The sequence below is a fragment of the Pleuronectes platessa genome, chromosome 18 (genome assembly GCF_947347685.1).
Source record: "Pleuronectes platessa chromosome 18, fPlePla1.1, whole genome shotgun sequence".
Lineage (NCBI taxonomy): Eukaryota > Metazoa > Chordata > Actinopteri > Pleuronectiformes > Pleuronectidae > Pleuronectes > Pleuronectes platessa.
Window position 1 is genome coordinate 22891243 of NC_070643.1, and position 25889 is coordinate 22917131.

General features: G+C 45.5%; 2 protein-coding genes across 2 annotated transcripts in view; both read left to right on the forward strand.

Moving 5' to 3' along the window:
* The window catches only part of vps45 (vacuolar protein sorting 45 homolog), a 7863-nt gene extending 2956 nt beyond the window's left edge, over nt 1-4907 (forward strand). Inside the window, exons 10-15 of the mRNA XM_053447347.1 lie at nt 473-640; nt 3166-3324; nt 3462-3569; nt 3771-3892; nt 4212-4343; nt 4423-4907. Coding sequence (XP_053303322.1) covers nt 473-640; nt 3166-3324; nt 3462-3569; nt 3771-3892; nt 4212-4343; nt 4423-4498 — 765 coding nt within the window. The 3' untranslated portion in view covers nt 4499-4907. The remainder of the gene's footprint in view (nt 1-472; nt 641-3165; nt 3325-3461; nt 3570-3770; nt 3893-4211; nt 4344-4422) is intronic.
* A 1498-nt stretch (nt 4908-6405) lies between these two features.
* plekho1a (pleckstrin homology domain containing, family O member 1a) lies at nt 6406-19743 on the forward strand. Its single transcript, XM_053447346.1, has 10 exons — nt 6406-6432; nt 7731-7880; nt 11042-11182; nt 16990-17094; nt 17239-17340; nt 17444-17755; nt 18009-18097; nt 18534-18696; nt 18787-18884; nt 18972-19743. The coding sequence occupies exons 1-10, from the start codon at nt 6406-6408 to the stop codon at nt 19741-19743; spliced, it is 1959 nt and encodes a 652-aa protein (XP_053303321.1).
* Nucleotides 19744-25889: the final 6146 nt, after the last annotated feature.

The following is a 25889-nucleotide window of genomic DNA, read 5'->3' on the forward strand; positions in this document are numbered from 1 at the left end:
CCTAACAGCGGGGCCCCGGTCCCTAACAGCGGGGCCCCGGTCCCTAACAGCGGGTCCCCGGTGCCTAACAGCGGGTCCCCGGTCCCTAACAGCAGGTCCCCGGTGCCTAACAGCGGGTCCCCGGTCTCTGACTGTGTGTCCTGGTCCCTAACAGCGGGGCCCCGGTCCCTAACAGCGGGGCCCCGGTCCCTAACAGCGGGGCCCCGGTCCCTAACAGCGGGGCCCCGGTGCCTAACAGCGGGTCCCCGGTGCCTAACAGCGGGGTCCCGGTCCCTAACAGCGGGTCCCCGTCTCTGACTGTGTGTCCCGGTCCCTAACAGCGGGTCCCCGGTGCCTAACAGGAAGCTCTCGGCCTCTTCTCAGTGATGTAGAAGCTCAGAGTCAAACTTAAAGTTTGAAAATCAAACCAGGACATTGAAGCAGCGTCTGAACGTCTCCAGATGTGACGTTGACCAGATGTTCTTCTCCGCAGGCGTTTGTGGATAACTACCCTCAGTTTAAGAAGATGTCGGGCACCGTGTCCAAGCACGTGACGGTGGTGGGCGAGTTGTCTCGGCTGGTTTCAGAACGTCAGCTGATGGAGGTGTCGGAGGTGGAGCAGGAGCTGGCCTGTCAGAACGACCACTCCAACGCTCAGCAGGTAACCTGAGGGTTAGCATGGTTAGCACTGTAACAACACGTTAACGCCTCGTGGTCTTTGAACGTGGTCTGTGAACGTGGTCTGTGAACGTGGTCTGTGAACGTGGTCTCTGAACGTGGTCTCTGAACGTGGTCTCTGAACGTGGTCTGTGAACGTGGTCTTTGAACGTGGTCTGTGAACGTGGTCTGTGAACGTGGTCTGTGAACGTGGTCTTTGAACGTGGTCTGTGAACGTGGTCTGTGAACGTGGTCTGTGAACGTGGTCTCTGAACGTGGTCTGTGAACGTGGTCTGTGAACGTGGTCTCTGAACGTGGTCTGTGAACGTGGTCTGTGAACGTGGTCTCTGAACGTGGTCTGTGAACGTGGTCTTTGAACGTGGTCTCTGAACGTGGTCTGTGAACGTGGTCTGTGAACGTGGTCTGTGAACGTGGTCTTTGAACGTGGTCTGTGAACGTGGTCTTTGAACGTGGTCTATGAACGTGGTCTCTGAACGTGGTCTCTGAACGTGGTCTGTGAACGTGGTCTTTGAACGTGGTCTGTGAACGTGGTCTTTGAACGTGGTCTTTGAACGTGGTCTGTGAACGTGGTCTTTGAACGTGGTCTGTGAACGTGGTCTGTGAACGTGGTCTTTGAACGTGGTCTGTGAACGTGGTCTGTGAACGTGGTCTGTGAACGTGGTCTTTGAACGTGGTCTGTGAACGTGGTCTTTGAACGTGGTCTCTGAACGTGGTCTGTGAACGTGGTCTTTGAACGTGGTCTGTGAACGTGGTCTTTGAACGTGGTCTATGAACGTGGTCTCTGAACGTGGTCTGTGAACGTGGTCTTTGAACGTGGTCTGTGAACGTGGTCTTTGAACGTGGTCTTTGAACGTGGTCTGTGAACGTGGTCTGTGAACGTGGTCTTTGAACGTGGTCTGTGAACGTGGTCTTTGAACGTGGTCTCTGAACGTGGTCTGTGAACGTGGTCTTTGAACGTGGTCTGTGAACGTGGTCTTTGAACGTGGTCTATGAACGTGGTCTCTGAACGTGGTCTGTGAACGTGGTCTTTGAACGTGGTCTGTGAACGTGGTCTCTGAACGTGGTCTCTGAACGTGGTCTGTGAACGTGATCTGTGAACGTGGTCTTTGAACGTGGTTTTTGAACGTGGTCTTTGAACGTGGTCTTTGAACGTGGTCTTTGAACGTGGTCTCTGAACGTGGTCTCTGAACGTGGTCTTTGAACGTGGTCTGTGAACGTGGTTTTTGAACGTGGTCTGTGAACGTGATCTGTGAACGTGGTCTTTGAACGTGGTCTGTGAACGTGGTCTTTGAACATGGTCTTGAACGTGGTCTGTGAACGTGGTCTGTGAACGTGGTCTTGAACGTGGTCTTTGAACGTGGTCTGTGAACGTGGTTTTTGAACGTGGTCTGTGAACGTGATCTGTGAACGTGGTCTTTGAACGTGGTCTGTGAACGTGGTCTTTGAACATGGTCTTGAACGTGGTCTCTGAACGTGGTCTGTGAACGTGGTCTTTGAACGTGGTCTCTGAACGTGGTCTGTGAACGTGGTCTTTGAACGTGGTCTGTGAACGTGGTCTTTGAACGTGGTCTATGAACGTGGTCTCTGAACGTGGTCTGTGAACGTGGTCTTTGAACGTGGTCTGTGAACGTGGTCTCTGAACGTGGTCTCTGAACGTGGTCTGTGAACGTGATCTGTGAACGTGGTCTTTGAACGTGGTTTTTGAACGTGGTCTTTGAACGTGGTCTTTGAACGTGGTCTTTGAACGTGGTCTCTGAACGTGGTCTCTGAACGTGGTCTTTGAACGTGGTCTGTGAACGTGGTTTTTGAACGTGGTCTGTGAACGTGATCTGTGAACGTGGTCTTTGAACGTGGTCTGTGAACGTGGTCTTTGAACATGGTCTTGAACGTGGTCTGTGAACGTGGTCTGTGAACGTGGTCTTGAACGTGGTCTTTGAACGTGGTCTTTGAACATGGTCTTGAACGTGGTCTTTGAACGTGGTCTTTGAACGTGGTCTCTGAACGTGGTCTCTGAACGTGGTCTTTGAACGTGGTCTGTGAACGTGGTCTTGAACGTGGTCTTTGAACGTGGTCTTTGAACGTGGTCTTTGAACGTGGTCTCTGAACGTGGTCTCTGAACGTGGTCTTTGAACGTGGTCTGTGAACGTGGTCTGTGAACGTGGTCTTGAACGTGGTCTTTGAACGTGGTCTTTGAACGTGGTCTCTGAACGTGGTCTCTGAACGTGGTCTTTGAACGTGGTCTGTGAACGTGGTTTTTGAACGTGGTCTGTGAACGTGATCTGTGAACGTGGTCTTTGAACGTGGTCTGTGAACGTGGTCTGTGAACGTGGTTTTTGAACGTGGTCTGTGAACGTGATCTGTGAACGTGGTCTTTGAACGTGGTCTGTGAACGTGGTCTTTGAACATGGTCTTGAACGTGGTCTGTGAACGTGGTCTGTGAACGTGGTCTTGAACGTGGTCTCTGAACGTGGTCTTTGAACGTGGTCTTTGAACGTGGTCTTCCTTCAGAGCGTTCGGCGCCTGCTGCAGAGTCCTCGCCTGTCGGAGCTGGACGCCGTGCGCCTCGTCATGCTCTACGCTCTGAGGTATGAACGCCACAGCAGCAGCGTCCTGCCGGCGCTGATGGACGAGCTGAGCAGGAGGGGCGTGTCCGAGCGCCACCGCAGGGTAAGCATCTTACTGAGCTCCGTCCTGATTTGACGAGTCCTTCACATTAACAGTTGCCACCTTCTGGTTCAGGCACTGAAGATAAAAACACTTTGTTATAAACTGATCAGTAAAAGATTGACCCCCCCCACTGACAGATGGTTCAGTCTGTGGTGGAGTACGGAGGGAAGCGGGTCAGAGGAAGTGACCTCATCATGGCAACTGACGCCGTCGCCATGACAAAACAGTTCTTCAAAGGACTCAAGGTACAGTCACAGCATAGCAACCACCTCATCCTCCTTAGCAACCACTGTCAACTGTGTGTGTGTGTGTGTGTGTGTGTGTGTGTGTGTGTGTGTGTGTGTGTGTGTGTGTGTGTGTGTGTGTGTGTGTGTGTGTGTGTGTGTGTGTGTGTGTGTGTGTGTGTGTGTGTGTGTGTGTGTGTGTGTGTGTGTGTGTGTGTTCAGGGTGTGGAGAACGTCTACTCTCAGCATCAGCCGCTGCTTCATGACACTCTGGATCAGCTGATCAAAGGTCGACTCAAGGACAGTCAGTTTCCATACCTGGGAGCCAGCAGCCTGAGGGACAGGTAACACACACACACACACTGAGGGACAGGTAACACACACACACACTGAGGGACAGGTAACACACACACACACTGAGGGACAGGTAACACACACACACACTGAGGGACAGGTAACACACACACTGAGAGACAGGTAACACACACAAGCATAGTAACCAGCGCATCCTCCTTAGCAACTGTGTGTGTGTGTGTGTGTGTGTGTGTGTGTGTGTGTGTGTGTGTGTGTGTGTGTGTGTGTGTGTGTGTGTGTGTGTGTGTGTGTGTGTGTGTGTGTGTGTGTGTGTGTGTGTGTGTGTGTGTGTGTGTGTGTGTGTGTCAGGCCTCAGGACATCATCGTGTTCCTGATTGGTGGAGCCACTTATGAAGAAGCTCTGACTGTTTACAACATGAACCGAAGTTCACCTGGAGTCCGCATCGTCCTCGGAGGAAGCAGCATCCACAACACCAAGAGGTCTCACACACACACACTCACACAAACACACACACACACAGTGCAGCTGTCTTTATCTCGCTCTCTCTCTCTCTTTCAGTTTCCTAGAGGAAGTGATGTCATCAGTGGGTCAAGATGGACCACAAGGAAGTGGTCGCCATGGCACTAGACGCTGAGAAACACACACTTACACACACACACACACACACACACGTTTATATCAGTCTCATTATTTTCATCATGAAATCAGTGTAAATTTTAAAAGACATTTGATCTTATCATGTTAAAGAAAGAGTTAAAGGTCCTGGTGTTATTTCCTCTCTGACTCATGTTTCATCCTACTGACACACACACAAACACACACACACGCACACACACACACACACACACACAGGGGTCTGGGTTGTTGGTTATTACGGGGTCAGAATATTAGGAACCTCTGAATCCAGCACAGTGAACCTGGAACAACACAAACCAGTGTTTACACTCTGCTGGTTTTCTGTGTGTATTTGGTGAAATGTCCCTTTAACGTGTCTAAATGTTAAACTTTAGATTAGAATCTAAATAAATCATAAACGTGACAAATGACTGCATCATGTGATTGATTCAACGTTTTCTCCACATTAAATTTGATTCATTATTTGTTTTTTAAATGTTTTATTTATATTTGAGTTTATTCCTCAGAGACTTTAAAAAAGGTTTAAAAGTTTCTGCTGCTGTGATCGACGCTGACACATCCACTTCCTGTCCTGGCTTCAGGTCAGAGGTCACCGGGTGGCTTCATTTATCAGTTCATCATTTATCAATTCGTTCATCTCAACTATTTGTCACGAGTTAATAAAGGGAAACTTCAGAGCTGAATTTAAACAAAGTTCAAACTGTGAGATGTTCACCAGCAGTGGGAGCTGTTGTCTCATCAGTGAAGCATCACGTTCCACTGAAGCTGATGACTGACCTCTGACCTCTGACCTCGCTCGGTTTGCCTCAACTATTCTGTTTGTTCTCATTGTCACTGGTTTCAGCTCCAGAAGTAAACAAATAACGTTACACACAGTCAGGGTCAGAGGTCAAGAAACAGGTCAGAGGTCACTCCATAGTTTGGCACAGAAAATAAACTTTTATCCGTGTTTTTTCTTTTATTTAAAGTAAAGAAAATATAATATAATCTAATCTCCAGTGAACAAATTTACCTAACCTGACCCTAACTGCAGTTCTGGTCAAATATCATACTAAGATATCATTTAAATTTCATTTCTTTTGTTTGACTGAATAAACATCATTTATTGTTTCTGTAAATAAGAGTTTGCTTCTCTTGCTTAAATGAGTGGGGGGAGGGGGGGGGGGGGGGCTGTGGCTGAGGGGTCGAGCGGGCGTCTTCTAACCAGAGGGTCGGGGATTCGATCCCAGCATTAATCTGAGATACTGAAGCTGCCCACAGATAATCTATCAATAAATATGTATTCTGTATAAACACACAACATTTAAACAACAATTGAGGCAATAAATTAAATTGTTGACTGACATTATAATTCATAATGAATTATTAGAAAAGAGGTCGAGATGATTGTGTGTCAGCAGGGGGCGCTGTCGGTCTCTTTGTGCTGGATATAGGCTATCGTGCGTTTCACAGCGCGTTCACGAGCGAGAGCATCTGCCTCCACGGGCACACGCACACGCACCAGGAGGATGCTGCCTCGGTCTAGAAAACAGAGGAGCTGAAGAAGAAGAGGAACCGGGACCGACTCAAGGATCTACGGGACCGACACCAGGACCGACACCAGTATCCACCGGGACCGGGACCGACACCAGGATCCACCGGGCACCGACACCAGGATCCACCGGGACCGACACTAGGATCTACGGGCACCGACACCAGGATCCACCGGGCACCGGGACCGGGACCGACACCAGGATCCACCGGGCACCGACACCGGGACCGACACCAGGATCCACCGGGACCGACACTAGGATCTACGGGCACCGACACAAGGATCCACCGGGCACCGACACCGGGACTGACACCAGGATCCACCGGGCACATCCTCCCCGTCGGTGTGAGTTTGGTGAGAGAACCGGAGGAAGGATGAAGAAAAGCAGCCAGAGCAGGAGAGTAAGAGACGTTCATGAGTTCCTCACCTCCATCATCAGGCTGTAGCACCCACTCCTCCTCCTCTCCTCCTCCTCCTCTCCTCCTCCTCCTCTCCTCTTCCTCTCCTCCTCCTCCTCTCCTCCTCCTCCTCCACTCCTCCTCCTCTCCTCCCTCTCCACTCCTCCTCTCCTCCTCCATTCCTCCTCCTCCACTCCTCCTCATCCTCTCCTCCTCTCCTCCCTCTCCACTCCTCCTCTCCTCCTCCTCCTCCTCTCCTCCTCCTCCTCTCCACTCCTCCTCTCCTCCTCCATTCCTCCTCCTCTCCTCCTCCTCCACTCCTCCTCCTCCTCTCCTTCTCATCTCTCTCCACTCCTCCTCTCCTCCTCCTCCTCCTCCACTCTTCCTCCTCCACTCCTCTCCTCCCTCTCCACTCCAACTCCTCTCCTCCTCCTCCTCTCCTCCTCCTCCACTCCTCCACTCCTCCTCCACTTCTCCACTCCACTTGAATATGATCAAAGTGGTATCTGTTTATTATTATTATATTAATATTATCGTTATTGTTATTATTTTATTTGTTTATTTATTTTACTCTTTATCTGAATCAGGATAAATAAAAACGAAGTCAGACTAAGGTGATATTAGTTACTGAAGGAAACAATCTGATTGGCTGTTTAGATTGTGACATGTGACTCACTGTCCAATCATTTGTCCTCGTCTGCGAGATGTCACAGCTGACTGATCTCAGGTCAGATTCACTACTTCCTCCCTGGAGGAGGCTTCGCTGCCTCAGTGACTCGGGGACGACCACTAGAGGAGAAAGTGAAGCCAATGAGGAAGTGACAGAAGGTTCTGTGTGTGACCAGCAGGGGGCGACTCCTCTGGTAGTTTCTATAGAAAGTGACTTCTCTCTTCATGACCTCAGTGAACATTAGTCTGTGTCTCAGTCTCTAGTTTCAAGTCTTCAAACAGCTGATGATCATTTAGAGTCAAACAGACCATAAAGCAACAGGTGTATATGGGCGTGTCCTCGCGCTCTCGGTCAGGCTCCACCCCCCGCTCCTCCTCATAGGGACGTTAATTGTCGGGCCCTCCAGGTCTGTTTATACTGGGGCCCCTGAAGGCCCCCGAAGGCCCCCGAAGGCCCCTGAAACGCCTCCTTCCTTCCCTGATGTTTCTGTATCCAGTATTATCTCTGAAACATCCTGATGGACAGGAAGTGGCTGCAGGTTTGTCTCGGTTCCTGTCCTCATCTGGTTCTTCTTCTTCTCTGTTTGTCTTTGAGTGTCCGTCCCTCTGACTCCTGCTGTCCTGTGTTTCAGGGCGTTCAGGACTCGGGTCAGCCGGCGGCCCAGCAGCTGGAGAAGGTCGGCTGGATCAGGAAGTTCTGCGGTCGAGGAATCTTCAGGGAACTGTGGAGGAACCGATACGTGGTTCTGAGAGGAGACCACCTCTACATCTCTGACAAGGAGGTGAGTGCACGATTCACCAGGAGTCCAGATCTCCACCGCTCGGTTTCAACCCTGGAACTCGCTGATGAACCTTCTGACACATCTGTCAGCATCTGGACGAGCAGCCACTTAGTGCAGCTTCATCTGGTGAACATGGAAACATCAGGATGGGATCACTAGCAGCCTCAGCACCTTCAGGCGCAGTACTACACTACTACAGTATTAAAGTACTCCACATTACCACAGTACTACAGTACTAAACTACTACAGTATTAAAGTACTCCACATTACTACAGTACCACAGTACTAAACCACTACAGTATTAAAGTACTCCACATTACTAAAGTACTACAGTACTACACTACTACAGTATTAAAGTACTCCACATTACTACACTACTACAGTATTAAAGTACTCCACATTACTACAGTACTACAGTACTAAACTACTACAGTATTAAAGTACTCCACAATACTACACTACTACAGTATTAAAGTACTCCACATTACTACAGTACTACAGTATTAAAGTACTCCACATTAATACAGTACTAGACTACTACAGTATTAAAGTATTCCACATTACTACACTACTACAGTACTACAGTACTAAACTACTACAGTATTAAAGTACTCCACATTACTAAAGTACTACAGTACTAAACTACTACAGTATTAAAGTACTCCACAATACTACAGTACTACAGTATTTAAGTACTTCACATTACTACACTACTACAGTATTAAAGTACTCCATATTACTACACTACTACAGTATTAAAGTACTCCACATTACTACAGTACTACAGTACTAAACTACTACAGTATTAAAGTACTCCACAATACTAAACTACTACAGTATTTAAGTACTCCACATTACTACACTACTACAGTATTAAAGTATTCCACATTACTACAGTACTACAGTATTTAAGTACTCCACATTACTACACTATTACAGTATTAAAGTATTCCATATTACTACAGTACTACAGTATTTAAGTACTCCACATTACTACACTACTACAGTATTAAAGTATTCCACATTACTACAGTACTAAACTACTACAGTATTAAAGTACTCCACATTACTACAGTACCACAGTACTAAACTACTACAGTATTAAAGTACTCCACAATACTACAGTACTACAGTATTAAAGTACTCCACATTACTACAGTACTACAGTATTAAAGTATTCCACATTACTACAGTACTACAGTATTTAAGTACTCCACATTACTAAACCACTACAGTATTAAAGTACTCCACAATACTACAGTACTACAGTATTAACGCATTCCACATTACTACAGTACTAAACTACTACAGTATTAAAGTACTCCACAATACTAAACTACTACAGTATTAAAGTAGTCCACATTACTACAGTACCACAGTACTAAACTACTACAGTATTAAAGTACTCCGCAATACTACAGTACTACAGTTTTAAGTACCCCACATTACTACAGTGCTACAGTATTTAAGTACTCCACATTACTACAGTACTACAGTATTAAAGTATTCCACATTACTACAGTACTACAGTATTTAAGTACTCCACATTACTACACTACTATAGTATTAAAGTATTCCACATTACTACAGTACTAGAGTATTTAAGTACTCCACATCACCACACTACTACAGTTTTAAAGTATTCCACATTACTACAGTACTACAGTATTTAAGTACTCCACATTACTAAACCACTACAGTATTACAGTACTCCACATTACTACAGTACTACAGTACAACAGTACTAAACTACTACAGTATTAAAGTACTCCACATTACTACACTACTACAGTATTAAAGTACTCCACACTAGTTCAAATGCAGCAAATGAACGTCCTCTGGGTTCAAACCTAATATCAGAGGAGAGGTGAAGACTGCAGCTGCTTCTTCTTCTTCTTCTTCTTCTTCTTCTTCTGCTTCTTCTTCTTCTTCTACTGTTTAATTCGGTCTCTACTTCCTGTGATTGGTCCAAAAGTACAAACTATCCAACGAAGTGTTTTGACTCTGGAACAGAACCTGGTTCAGTTTGATCCAGACCCAGAACTCCTCTTCTGCTCTGAGGAACCTTCACACCTGATGTTCAGCTTCACACTGAAGGAAGGAACCAGGTGTGAAGAGTCCTGAGTCGAGTCAGTAGGAGGTCACTCAGGTAACCTCCAGAACAAAGAACCTGGGAGAAAGTTAGAAACTCAAACACCAGATAAAGTTTCACTTGATTTCAGTTTGAATTATTAAACAAATCAGGAATTTTTTCACGTGAATAAATGTGTTGATCATAGTATTTATTGATGATGAGGCTTCATAGGTTTAATTTGAAAAAGTAAAAAGGAAGTTGACTATTTTATATGATACTGACATTACATTGTAATTGAGTGCCCCCCCGCCCCTCCCCCCCACTGGAAGAGAGAAACATGATGAAGAGTCACAGACGAAGGTCGTCTGACGTGAGGAAGAGACAGTAGAGAGCTCCTCTCTCTAAATGTGAGATTACATTAATAAAAAGATTATATAAATTTATATATAAATGTTTATTCATATCATTATATGTGTCGATTATATTTTATTGTCATCAGACAAATGATCCTTCAACACGTGTGTTACTCTGATGCTGTTTGTGTTCACACACTCTATCGATCATATCCTCAGTGATATTGATGAATGTTCCACACCAGTGTACACACGTGACACACACACAGTCACACACATACACACACACACACACACACACACACACACACACACACACGTGACACACACACACACAGTCACACACATACACACACACACACACACACACACACAGATTTGTTCCATGTGATGAATGTTTCAACCTCAGTCGGTGTGTGTGTGTGTGTGACTGTGTGTGTGTGTGTGTGTGTGTGTGTGTGTCTGTCTGTGTGTATGTGTGTGTGTGTGTGTGTGTGTGTGTGAGTGTGGTAACAGTGCAGTTTCTCTGTTGTTCAGGATTTGTTGTGGTTTTCTGATGTTCATCATTTCTTGTTCTGCTTGTGTTTGAAACTTGTTTTATGAAACCCTGTTGTGTAGTGAACTCAGGTGATGTGGATGTGGATGCAGATGTTAGTGACAGATGTTCCTGTGTCTCTGGGAGGAGATCCTGGATGTGAAGGTCAGCAGCAGTGATGACGTGTGTTCTTCTTCAGGTGAGAGACGAGCGTAAAGCACAGGAAGTGTTCGACCTGGCTGACTACGAGCGTTCGGAGGAGCTGAGGAAAACAAAGAGTCGCAGCAAGAAGAACCACAGTCGCTTCACGCTGCTGCGCTGCCGCCGGCCAGGCAACACAGTGAGTCAGCAGGAAACTCACCCCTCACCCCTCACCCCTCACCCCTCACCACTAACCCTAACCACTAACCCTAACCACTAACCCTAACCACTAACCCCTAACCAAGGCAACACGGTGAGTCAGCAGGAAACTCACCCCCTAACCACTAACACCTAACCACTAACCCTAACCACTAACCACTAACCACTAACCCTAACCACTAACCCCTAACCAAGGCAACACGGTGAGTCAGCAGGAAACTCACCCCCTAACCACTAACCCCTAACCACTAACCACTAACCACAAACCACTAACCACTAACCCTAACCACTAACCCCTAACCAAGGCAACACGGTGAGTCAGCAGGAAACTCACCCCCTAACCACTAACCCCTAACCAAGGCAACACAGTGAGTCAGCAGGAAACTCACCCCCTAACCACTAACACCTAACCACTAACCCTAACCACTAACCACTAACCACTAACCCTAACCACTAACCCCTAACCAAGGCAACACGGTGAGTCAGCAGGAAACTCACCCCCTAACCACTAACCCCTAACCACTAACCACTAACCACAAACCACTAACCACTAACCCTAACCACTAACCCCTAACCAAGGCAACACGGTGAGTCAGCAGGAAACTCACCCCCTAACCACTAACCCCTAACCACTAACCACTAACCCCTAACCACTAACCCTAACCACTAACCCTAACCACTAACCCCTAACCAAGGCAACACGGTGAGTCAGCAGGAAACTCACCCCCTAACCACTAACCCCTCACCACTAACCCCTAACCACTAACCCTAACCACTAACCCCTAACCAAGGCAACACGGTGAGTCAGCAGGAAACTCACCCCTAACCCCTAACCACTAACCCCTAACCACTAACCCCTAACCACTAACCCTAACCACTAACCCTAACCACTAACCCTAACCACTAACCCCTAACCAAGGCAACACGGTGAGTCAGCAGGAAACTCACCCCCTCACCCCTCACCCCTCACCCCTAACCCCTAACCACTAACCCTAACCACTAACCCCTAACCACTAACCCCTAACCAAGGCAACACGGTGAGTCAGCAGGAAACTCACCCCTCACCCCTCACCCCTCACCACTAACCCCTAACCACTAACCCTAACCACTAACCCCTAACCAAGGCAACACGGTGAGTCAGCAGGAAACTCACCCCCTCACCCCTCACCCCTCACCCCTAACCCCTAACCACTAACCACTAACCACTAACCCCTAACCCTAACCACTAACCCCTAACCAAGGCAACACGGTGAGTCAGCAGGAAACTCACCCCTCACCCCTCACCCCTCACCCCTAACCCCTAACCACTAACCACTAACCCTAACCACTAACCCTAACCACTAACCACTAACCACTAACCCCTAACCCTAACCACTAACCCCTAACCAAGGCAACACGGTGAGTCAGCAGGAAACTCACCCCTCACCCCTCACCCCTCACCCCTAACCCCTAACCACTAACCCTAACCACTAACCCCTAACCAAGGCAACACGGTGAGTCAGCAGGAAACTCACCCCTCACCCCTCACCCCTAACCCCTAACCACTAACCCCTAACCAAGGCAACACGGTGAGTCAGCAGGAAACTCACCCCTCACCCCTAACCCCTCACCCCTCACCCCTCACCCCTCACCCCTAACCCCTAACCACTAACCACTAACCACTAACCCCTAACCCCTAACCCCCTAACCCTAACCCCTTACCTAACCCTAACCCGACCAGGCAACACAGTGAGTCAGCAGGACCCTCACCCCTAACCCCTAACCCCTAACCCCTAACCACTAACCCTAACCACTAACCCCTAACCCCTCACCCCTAACACCTAACCCTAACCACTAACCCCTAACCAAGGCAACACGGTGAGTCAGCAGGAAACTCACCCCTAACCCCTCACCACTAACCCCTAACCCCTAACCACTAACCCTAACCCCTAACCAAGGCAACACGGTAAGTCAGCAGGAAACTCACCCCTCACCCCTCACCCCTCACCCCTCACCCCTCACCCTAACCCTAACCACTAACCCTAACCACTAACCCCTAACCCCTAACCAAGGCAACACGGTGAGTCAGCAGGAAACTCACCCCTAACCCCTAACCCCTAACCACTAACCCTAACCACTAACCCTAACCACTAACCCCTAACCCCTAACACCTAACCCCTAACCAGTAACCACTAACCCTAACCACTATCCCTAACCACTAACCCTAACCAAGGCAACACGGTGAGTCAGCAGGAAACTCACCCCTAACCCCTCACCCCTAACCCCTAACCCCTAACCACTAACCACTAACCCTAACCCCTAACCAAGGCAACACGGTGAGTCAGCAGGAAACTCACCCCTAACCCCTCACCCCTCACCCCTCACCCCTCACCCTAACCCTAACCACTAACCCTAACCCCTAACCAAGGCAACACGGTGAGTCAGCAGGAAACTCACCCCTAACCCCTCACCCCTAACCCCTCACCCTTCACCCCTCACCCCTCACCCTAACCCTAACCACTAACCCTAACCACTAACCCCTAACCCCTAACCAAGGCAACACGGTGAGTCAGCAGGAAACTCACCCCTAACCCCTAACCCCTAACCACTAACCCCTAACCACTAACCACTAACCACTAACCCTAACCACTAACCCTAACCACTAACCCCTAACCCCTAACACCTAACCCCTAACACCTAACCAGTAACCACTAACCCTAACCACTAACCCTAACCACTTACCCCTAACCCAGGCAACACGGTGAGTCAGCAGGGACCCTCACCCCTAACCCCTAACCCCTAACCCCTAACCCAGGCAACACAGTGAGTCAGCAGGGACCCTCACCCCCTAACCCTAACCCCTAACCCAAAGCCAATGAGGAGTATTACTCTGAATTCACAGCCTGAGATGAGCTCTACGGGTTCAGCAGCTGTGGGAGGAACTGGAATAGATTAGATTCACACTTTTATATTCTGTTAGTGTTTCTCCAGAACAAGACGTGGTTGATTATTTTGTGTGGAAGATGAAGATGTGGGAACTGCCTCACGTTGAGTCATTAAACAGTCTGAACAGTTCAATATTAAACAGTCTGAACAGTTAGATATCAAACAATCTGAACAGTTAGATATCAAACAGTCTGAACAGTTAGATATTAAACAGTCTGAACAGTTAGATATTAAACAGTCTGAACCGTTCAATATTAAACAGTCTGAACAGTTAGATATTAAACAGTCTGAACAGTTAGATATTAAACAGTCTGAACAGTTAGATATCAAACAGTCTGAACAGTTAGATATTAAACAGTCTGAACAGTTCAATATCAAACAGTCTGAACAGTTAGATATCAAACAGTCTGAACAGTTAGATATCAAACAGTCTGAACAGTTAGATATCAAACAGTCTGAACAGTTAGATATTAAACAGTCTGAACAGTTAGATATCAAACAGTCTGAACAGTTAGATATCAAACAGTCTGAACAGTTAGATATTAAACAGTCTGAACAGTTAGATATTAAACAGTCTGAACAGTTAGATATTAAACAGTCTGAACAGTTAGATATTAAACAGTCTGAACAGTTCAATATCAAACAGTCTGAACAGTTAGATATTAAACAGTCTGAACAGTTAGATATTAAACAGTCTGAACAGGTCAATATTAAACAGTCTGAACAGTTAGATATCAAACAGTCTGAGCAGTTAGATATCAAACAGTCTGAACAGTTCAATATCAAACAGTCTGAACAGTTAGATATTAAACAGTCTGAACAGTTAGATATCAAACAGTCTGAACAGTTAGATATTAAACAGTCTGAACAGTTAGATATCAAACAGTCTGAACAGTTAGATATCAAACAGTCTGAACAGTTAGATATTAAACAGTCTGAACAGTTAGATATTAAACAGTCTGAACAGTTAGATATTAAACAGTCTGAACAGTTAGATATTAAACAGTCTGAACAGTTCAATATCAAACAGTCTGAACAGTTAGATATTAAACAGTCTGAACAGTTAGATATTAAACAGTCTGAACAGTTAGATATTAAACAGTCTGAACAGGTCAATATTAAACAGTCTGAACAGTTAGATATCAAACAGTCTGAACAGTTAGATATCAAACAGTCTGAACAGTTAGATATTAAACAGTCTGAACAGTTCGATATCAAACAGTCTGAACAGTTAGATATTAAACAGTCTGAAAAGTTAGATATTAAACAGTCTGAACAGTTAGATATCAAACAGTCTGAACAGTTAGATATCAAACAGTCTGAACAGTTAGATATTAAACAGTCTGAACAGTTCAATATTAAACAGTCTGAACAGTTCGATATCAAACAGTCTGAACAGTTAGATATTAAACAGTCTGAACAGTTCGATATCAAACAGTCTGAACAGTTAGATATTAAACAGTCTGAAAAGTTAGATATTAAACAGTCTGAACAGTTAGATATCAAACAGTCTGAACAGTTAGATATTAAACAGTCTGAACAGTTAGATATTAAACAGTCTGAACAGTTAGATATCAAACAGTCTGAACAGTTCAATATTAAACAGTCTGAACAGTTAGATATCAAACAGTCTGAACAGTTCAATATTAAACAGTCTGAACAGTTAGATATTAAACAGTCTGAACAGTTAGATATTAAACAGTCTGAACAGTTAGATATCAAACAGTCTGAACAGTTCAATATTAAACAGTCTGAACAGTTAGATATCAAACAGTCTGAACAGTTCAATATTAAACAGTCTGAACAGTTAGATATCAAACAGTCTGAACAGTTCAATATCAAACAGTCTGAACAGTTAGATATTAAACAGTCTGAACAGTTCAATATTAAACAGTCTGAACAGTTAGATATTAAACAGATGGCCATGGGGACAGTTTGCAGCTACAGGATCAAACTCTCGTTTCTTTATTTCTCTTCATCCTCTCGTCCTCTGCTCAGAGATTACACCCCCTCCCTCCCCCGACTCTAACTGCCCCCCTATTGGTGGATAACCTCCTACATGCGTCTCAGGAATGGTGGATCAGATTTAACATCATCCGCCCCCCCCCCCCCCCCCCCCCCTGTCTCAGCTGCTGTGATTGGCTGAGCTCCTATTTCCCTCCTCTGAAAAGCTTTAATCCACAGAATCCCATTAGTCTGTCAGAGGACGAGTTACAGACCAATAATCCCTTCACATGTCAGCTGCACTTTATTACAGACCAATGTTCCTCATCCCGTCAGTAGATATGAACACGTCTAGATATGAACATGTCTGTAAATATGAACACGTCTAGATATGAAGACGTCAGTAGATATGAACACGTCTAGATATGAACACGTCTGTAGAAATGAACACGTCAGTAGATATGAACACGTCTAGATATGAACACGTCTGTAGAAATGAACACGTCAGTAGATATGAACACGTCTAGATATGAACACGTCTGTAGAAATGAACACGTCAGTAGATATGAACACGTCAGTAGATATGAACACGTCTGTAGATATGAACACGTCAGTAGAAATGCTTTTTTGTTTAATTTAATGTCTCTTACAATTTGTCATGATGGCTTTAGTTTTTATGTAAAACACTTTGAGTTGTGTAGTTGCTGAAATGTGTTGTACAAACATACGTAGTAAAGCTCAGTGGAGACAGTCAACAGACGTCTGTGTGTCTCTCGATGGGACGAGCTGGACAGATGAGAGGACTTGTCTTTGTGTCTCTCGATGGGACGAGCTGGACAGATGAGAGGACTTGTCTTTGTGTCTCTCGATGGGACGAGCTGGACAGATGAGAGGACTTGTCTTTGTGTCTCTCTGCAGGTTCCTAACCTGGTGTTTCTGGCGGTCAGTCCCGAGGAGAAGGAGTCCTGGGTCCACGTCCTCAACGTGGCCGTCATCACCGCTAAGAACCGAGTTCTAGACCAGGTAACTAACATGTGGACTTCAGTAAATCTCCTTCTCTAAGAACTGAACATTGATTTATTGATTATTAGTGTGTCCTGTTAATAAAGCTTGATGACTGATCATACATGGTGGCACTGTTGATGAGGTCTTTGTGTGTGAGTCCAGGTGAGCATCGAGGAGAACAGTGCGCTGGCTCATCTCACCAGAGACCGAGCAAAGATCCCTCATGGGCGTCGGCTGCCGACCAGAGGACACCTCCTGGCCGTGGTACTGGGATTTCTTATTATCCTTCTTCAATAGCCTATTAATACACAACATTAATATGGTTATCTTCAATTCAGCCATGTTGTCCTTGAATCCCCCGCCCCAGGCCTCCACCTCCTCCCATGGCATGCTGACCCTCGACCTGGTTGCTGAGGAGGACGGTTTCTCCCCGGACTACGATGGCAACTCGAAGGAATCCTGGCAGAACTTCCGGGTCGACCTGCAGAAGGGGGGACAGGTTGTAGGATCTCGGGAGGTCGGGGGTCGTCAGCGGGCCGGCACCGATGTCTCAAAACTCAGGGTGACCTCCAAGGAACCCAAGGTGAAGACTGGCAGTCTGCCCAGAGGTAGTGAGTGGTCCTGGGGTAGACAGCCCCACCTGGAGGCCTCCAAGGTCCAGAAGACCCAGCAGGTGCAGGTGGGTCAACTGAACCTCAAAGATCCTGATGCACCACTCTGAGACCTGAACTTCTCTGACTGAACCCACGAGCATCTGAACCACAGACTCAGCTCCAGTTCACCGAACCCGGGATCTGAACACACCGCTCTCACAAACGTGTTATTGTTGTTTTTTGCTGAATTTAGATTTTTTCACAAATACACATTTTTGCACCTGAGATTTATTTAGTTGTTTGATAATCGGCAGACACACACTGACCGTTTCCTTTCAGGCTCAGTCTCGAACTCCACAACCCGGGAAGAAGCTCAGCATGCCGGGCCGGAGTCGCTGTGCCTCCATGGATGAAGTCCTCTCCTCCAGGTAATCAGACACAACACCTCCTCACAGGGTCACTGCCTTCCACTCAACATCTGGATCTGAGCTGTAGCTTCTATGTCTGCGGGGGGGCGTGGCCCCAGACTCCAGGCTCGTGGTGTCGTCCCTCTCCTGTGGTGGGATCAGATTCTCTTTCACTTGGACCTGGAGTTCTGGTCGTTGGGCTGATCCCAGACACCCTGCACAACAAATTCCTTTTCCACTCGTGTCAGTGATCATCCCCCGGCTGCACATTTCAGGAATCTGAAAGAAGATGAACTTTCATTAACGGCTGTGACCTTTCTGAATCTCAAGCTTTGTGATGTTCAGCTAATGGATCATAATGTTAAAGGTTCTCGAGTAACGAACCCACGTGACAAGTGAAATCTACTTTAAAGTCCAGTGTTGGTTCTAAGTTTAAACTAGTCCCCCCCCTCTTCAGACCGGCGAGGATCCGCTCGGAGCTGCGGTCCGCTCTTCGTCGTTGTCCCACCGAGGAGGAGGCCGGGGGCGGGGCCTCGGTGCAGCCGGTCGGTCAGCTGCAGGGCCTCATCGCTCAGAGGATGCAAAGAGCTCAGGAGCTGCTGGAGGAGATGAGACTGCAGGTGCGACGGCTTCATCTATGAATCCTATCGATTCGTCTGTTGTACGATAGAAACACGGTAAAGACTTAAACTGAGTGTCTTGATTGACAGGAACTGCAGAAAGCCAAAGCAGAGCGGGAGCGAGGCCTGAAGGGCGTCGACTCCCCTCGACTCCATCACCTCAGGGGCTCGGACTCTCCTCACTCCAGGTCAGCTCATTAACAGGTCATTGTTATATTATGATATGTGTGAACAAACAGGATCCATGTTTAACTGACTGCTGTTGTCCTCTTCAGCAAGTCCTCAGGTTCTCCGAGGAGCAGGAGCAGCGAGTCTCCTCGCCTCAGGGGCAAAGATTCTCCACGTCTGAGAGGACGAGAGTCTCCTCGATCCAAAGCCAAGAAGAACCGCGGCAAAGGGGCGGAGTCACCTCGCTCGAGAGGATCCGGTTCCCCTGCTGCGAAAGCAAACGAGTCCCCTGGACTGAAGGAGACACTGAGGACCACAGAGTCTCCACGCTCAAAGAGCTCCGACGCAGTTGGTTCTCCAAATCTCAAGAGCTCCTCCAGCTGCTCTGGTCCCACCAAGGACGACTCCCCCCCGAGCAAAAGAGGATCAGACTCCTCAGGGGTCAAAGGATCTGACTCACCACAGGGCAGTGAACCGGACTCACCTTGTCTGGACAGCAGCAAGGAGTCGCCCTGTCGGAGTCAGAAGAACTCCCCAAGCTTCTCTGGACTCTGTGAGTCTGACCAACAGTGTTTGTCTCCATCTTCACCAGCCTCACCTCCCTTCCTGCTGGCGGAGGAGCAGCTGGAGGTGGAAAGGAGGCGTGCGGAGGCAGAGCGGCTCCTGGAGGAGGCCGTGTCATCTTGGAAAGAGGCTCAGGAGGTGCTGCAGGAGGTGAAGGAGCTGCAGAGCCAGACGCTGCGGCGACAGCGTAGGAGGACCTACGAGAAGATGAGCACAGCGGCGGTGGCCGGGATTCCCACGGCGAGTTCTGCAGCCGAGGACGAGGACACGCCGGCCTCACCGACATCCCCTGAGGACGAGGCCGAGACACCTTGACAAGTGTTTTCTCTTGTCCACAGAGTGGAGACATGGTTTTAAAACATTCAGGAGTTTTTAATTCTATCCTTTATTCAGGACAGTGGGATTCACGTAAACACTTCAGCAAACGTGGATTATTTCCAAACCAGCAATCTACAGTTCTTCCCAGGAGGTGGAGGACTTTAATCCTCCTCATGCACTCGACTCGGACTCTGTGGAGACGCGTCTCCTTTCAGCTCGATGCTGCTGCATGTTCCTCTCGCTTTGCTGAAGGTGAAAAGATTTGTTTTGTTTCTTAACAAGGATGTCAACATTTTTACAAGGAGTCTTTTTCAATGACAGCACTGAAGAACACTATGTTTCCTAGGGGGGGGGGGGGGCTGTAAATGTCTTTTCATAAGTGTCGACTGAAAATTGATGCAGATCAATAAGAGCTTAATTATCTGTCACCTATTTTATTTGCCAATTATTAATATGTCTCTTATTGTCTTTTTGGACATTTCTTTCAAATTCTAAATCTACAATTTAGTCGCAGCCTCAAAATTCTTCTTCCAACTCACTGTCAATATTTTAAACTCGAGACTTTTTAACATCGCGTTTTGTCAAACTACAAAAAAACTCAGGGAGAGAAGAGAAAATAAGCAATAATGTACGAAGACGAGTTTACATGTTCATCAAATCTGAGCTGAAACAGGAAACGTCTGTTCTTCTGTGAATCTTCAACAAAAAGCACAAAGTGACGCAGTCGGAGAACAACGTTCATCTTAAAGTTGAATCAAATCCAATATGGAAGGTAACTGAAGATATGACATAACTTATTACAGATATAAACGGCAGATCAGAGAACAAACAGAACAAAGTGAAAGTATAAACTTGATATTTACTTACAATAACATAACGTAGCCGACGTGTCACTGACGTAAGTGATGACATCTTCATGTTGTTGGAATGTACGGAATTATTAAATATCAACTTCAATACAGTAACAAATATTTATAATACATAAATTACACTTAAAACATCCGTCACATAGCTGTGTAGTCATTTTCAAATTAAACCGTCAGTTTAAATATCTAAAACTAATGATTCAACTAAAACTAATAACTAAGTTTGTCGAATACATGATTGTACACTGCAGTCCGACATTAATGATCAATCTCTTGATTACAAAACAAAATGTGTCAGTAACATTGGTTTTATGAAAACAACAAAAGAGCCACAGACGAATCAACTCGTTAAATTTCTCTCAAGCGTCGTCTGATCAGTTAAATAACAAAGACTCCGTTTATTAGTGTTCGTACGTTAACGTTAAATATTCATATTTATCAGTTTTTACATGACGTTAAAAAGAAAACGACAGCAACACTGTCAGAGGTCAAAGGTCATGATTCATTGTTCGGTGTTGTAGTGAAACGACTTCTTTATTTTTATTCACTTAAAGGTCGAGTGTATAAGATTCAGGTGAAAGCATCTGTTTGTAGAACCTGAATATAAAATAACCCCTTCGATGTTTCACTTGTTCTACATTCTACTAATTGTTTTCTTCACCCTAGAATGGGCCTTTATATATAAATACTTTATATTCAAATACTTTAAATGAACTACTTTATATTTACATCAGGAGCCGGTCCTCTCTACGGAGGCAGCCATGTTTTTTACACTTGTCCAGTTTCTATGAAAACTGAAGCTGCCACAGGTTATATTTCATGATTGGAAGGGGTGGGGGGGATGGGGGGGGGGGTCAGCTGCAACATGACACTTCACCACTAGATGTCACTACATTTTACACACTGAACCTTTAACAGTTTGTGCACAGTTTATATATGATTATCTGAAATAATTTAGCATCACACTGTGTTCACTTTGAAAAAATATGAATTGAAGTTGTTTACATGTTTTATATTAAACTAAAGCTTTATATGTTGATGTTTTTGAATGATATTGTTTGAATTGCAGCAATGCATTGTGGTTAAATGGCACCAAACACCCCACTGTTTTTTTTCTGTTTTGAGATTCAAGACTTTACATGTAAAATAAAAGAAGCTGAAGAAAGACGTGATTTCATTCTTTTCACAGTCGCTATTTCACTCTCTCATTCACACACACACACTCACACACACACACACACACACACACACACACACACACACACACACACACACACACACACACAGAGTGAGCATTGTAGAGGTGGAGCTGTGTAATGGAGCGATGCTGATTGTCCTACATCTGCTCTTCATCACAGTTCACTGACCTGTGAGTGTGTGTGTGTGTGTGTGTGTGTGTGTCTGTGCGCGTGTGGGATTATTTATGCATGTGTGAGCATTTCTTGATGACTAATCTGCAGCTGTTGTGCGCTCTGTGTCTGAAAACCGAATTCTAAATAAACGCTTCACCTACCCAGTTTCACGTCTCGTTAGCTTAGCTTAGCACAAAGACAGAAGGCATAGGGAAACTGTTAGCATAGTTAGCATAGTGTCTTTGTTGTTTGGACGCTCTCACTCATGTGACACGGGCCTGGATAGTTTCATGATCTTCAGGTGCCCCGCAAATAAATGTTAGTCAAAGATGGTTTCTGTCGTTTCAGGTCGTTCTCATCTCACTGATGGTTCTGATCAGTTTGGTTTGAATTCGTTATTTGATGATTTAAAACTGAAACCTTCTGATTGACAGCTGAGAAGTTCTGATTGACAGCTGAGAAGTTCTGATTGACAGCTGACACCGACTCCAGGAAGTGGAGTTGAGTCTTACTTTACGTCTGAATTGACATAAATTATTTCAACTGTTGAGATCCATGTTTCTTCATGAGAACAAAGGTAAATATAATATCAATCGTTCTGTTTCAGTGAAAGAGGAACAAACGGAACCCGCCTGCAGGGGGCGCTGTACCCAGCTCTCACTGCTCTGAACAGACGGCTCTTCACAGCTGGTTCTCGGTGAGCGTCAGATTCTCTCACTCTCTCTCTTTTACATATTGTCTGATGTCATGTTTGCATTTGAATTAATTGGCTTTTATTTATACGCTTTCTTTTTTATCAGTGTAACTAAGTTTCTAAAAAAAACATTTTAAAACGTGCCATAGAAATTATTAATGTTAATATTGTGAAGATGTCATTGGCCGACAGTATAACTGCTCTTTTATTCTATTGGTTGAAGAGTTTTGAGTCGCAGTGAAGATCGAGACGATGAATTCAGAACGTCTGAAGGTGAAGAAATAAAGGTTTTAAAAAGAAAAAGTGAATGAATGATCAATCAATTATCAATATGTTCCCAGAGTAATAAACTACATCTGTGTGTTAAGTTACATCCTGATGAAAACACAGAGGAGGAGGATTCATGTTCACATCAGAGTGCGATCAATTATTTACACTGACGACGTCTGATGCTTCAGTTTGAGTTATTTTCACTGCAGAGTGTGGGGGGGGGGGTGATACATTTTTTATTAACACACAGACACACACACACAGACACACAGACACACAGACACACACACACACACACACACACACAGACACACAGACACACACACACAGACACACAGACACACACACACACACACATACACACACACATACACTCTCTCAGAGGTGCAGTGTGTATCAGGTCAGTGTTACAGTTTGTCCTCATTTAAAACAGGAAGGATTAAACAGGCGTGTAGCAGCGTGTCGGGGGGGAGGGGAAGCATCCTGACTCACAACCCTCCAGCGTCTGCTCAGAAACTCGACCTCGTTTATTCTCCCTCTCCTTCTTTCACTTGAGGTAAAATAGGTTTTCTAACATATTCCCCACATGTTCCTCACATGTTCCTCACATGTTCTGCAGGTTCTCTATGTGAGAACAAATGTCTGAGTCAGTGTCTCTGGACATGTTCTGGATCTTCTCCTGCAGCCTCCTGGTAGAATGTGTGTAACATGTCAGAGTCCATGAGAGGAACCAGCAGGACAATGTGTGGAAGCTTCCCAGTGAGCGAGTGGACGTGTTGATGAGGTTTCTAACACGTGACGTGAAACATGAAGAACACAAACATCTCAGGATGAAGAAGAGGAGCCGGACACGTAGAAGATGAAGACGTCCACTTGGAAACACGAGGAGATTCCAGATCTTCTGGTGATGAGGGCCCCGGTGTGGATGAGATGTAAACAACAACACTGATCTTTCCACAGCAGAGTTTATACGTCATGTCCCGCCTCCTGCTGCTCTACAGGCTCCGCCCCTGTTGCTCTACAGGCTCCGCCTCCTGCTGCTCTTCAGGCTCCGCCCCTCGCCTGGATGTTCCCACATGTTCATGTTGGAATGAGTCGGACCCGACGACCTGCTGCTGCTTCACGAGGAACACAATGTCCACCAGAGGGGGCCAGGACATCTTTGTGAGGGACAGAAGAGGAGGACAAAGAATCATAAACAGACAAATTGAAATGTGAGGTCCGAGTTCAACAAGATGAATAAAGTGTCTGAAAATGTTCTCAGAGCTTCTCTGTAAAGAGCCTTGAGATAATGTTTGTTATGATTTGGTTCTATACAAGATGAGAGATGAAGATGAGAGATGAAGATGAGAGATGAAGAGGAGGATGAAGAGGAGGATGAAGAGGAGGATGAAGAGGAGGATGAAGAGGAGGATGAAGATGAGAGATGAAGAGGAGGATGAAGAGGAGGATGAAGATGAGAGATGAAGAGGAGGATGAAGAGGAGGATGAAGAGGAGGATGAAGATGAGAGATGAAGAGGAGGATGAAGAGGAGGATGAAGATGAGAGATGAAGAGGAGGATGAAGAGGAGGATGAAGAGGAGGATGAAGAGGAGAGATGAAGATGAGAGATGAAGAGGAGGATGAAGAGGAGGATGAAGATGAGAGATGAAGAGGAGGATGAAGAGGAGAGATGAAGATGAGAGATGAAGAGGAGGATGAAGAGGAGAGATGAAGATGAGAGATGAAGAGGAGAGATGAAGATGAGAGATGAAGAGGATGATGAAGAGGATGAAGATGAGAGATGAAGAGGAGGATGAAGAGCAGTTCAGAGTCAGTTTGTCGTCCTCATCGCTCTCGTAGCAACAGAAATAAAAATATTTCCTGTTTATTATCAATAAACTGAGACAACCATGATGACATCACTGTGACATCACCGCTGCAGTAAGCTGTCACAGTGATGTCATCGACTCATGCGTCATCAGCTCTGTGCGTGTGTGTCTGATAAAAATAACACGACAACCACGAGCTTTTATGTTGTTTAAATATTTCAGAGGAGCAAACACATACACACAGACACACACACGTGTCAGAACATCTTCTCACTTTATTTTGTTCATAGATATTTATCTAAACAGGATTCAGTGTTTCTAATAATTTGAAGGATATTTTCATCATTTGAATGTAAACACATTTTAAAGCTGAAATAGAAGTTTGACTTGAAATCCGTCAGCAGAGAGACGAGGGTGCCACCTGCAGGACAAACTAAAACCAACCACACAGTATCCTGCTGACATCTAATCATTTGTATTTATTTATTTAGTCCTTTTATTCTTTTATTTGAATTTTTTTTCTATTCCACCTTAACAATTAAAAGCATATTATATAAATGACTTAAATTACTGATTCATTCATATCAAGAGAACATTTTAACTTAACTTCAGACGAGTTTTAAAAGAGAAACTGAAATTGGACAAAACTTTTTCAAATGTCGATTTATTCAAGTTATTTTAAACATTTATTTAAATCTGTGTAATTTTTTCTCTTTCCTCTCCATCCTTCCTCTGTCCTCTTTCCTTCACTCCTTCCTTATCCTCTTCTGTCCGTCATTCAGTTTCTCATCCCACTATTTTCTCTTTACTTCTTTTCTCTCACTTCACTTGTTTCTACCTTTTAAAACTAAATTTTTTACATCACTCTCTTTCCTCCTTTCCCGTCAGAAAACGTTCTCTCATGTTTAATCGATGTTGATCAGCAGATGGAGGCCGAGTCCTCACAGTGTGTGTGTGTGTGTGTGTGTGTGTGTGTGTGTGTGTGTGTGTGTGTGTGTGTGTGTGTGTGTGTGTGTGTGTTTTCTTCTGCTTTTAGATCTTAAACAATAACAATTTTTTTGATTTTCTTGTTTTCTGCCATAATAAACAAACATCTGGACAAAATAAGAAGCTGGAGAAAAAACATGATTTTTATTGTTTGTTTTTACA

Coding starts and splice junctions, on each gene's coding strand:
- plekho1a (XM_053447346.1), top strand. CDS start 6,406: ATGAAGAAAAGCAGCCAGAGCAGGAGA. Junction 18,697..18,786: donor TGGAGGAGATGAGACTGCAG/GTGCGACGGCTT, acceptor CTTGATTGACAG/GAACTGCAGAAAGCCAAAGC. Junction 18,885..18,971: donor TCGGACTCTCCTCACTCCAG/GTCAGCTCATTA, acceptor TGTCCTCTTCAG/CAAGTCCTCAGGTTCTCCGA.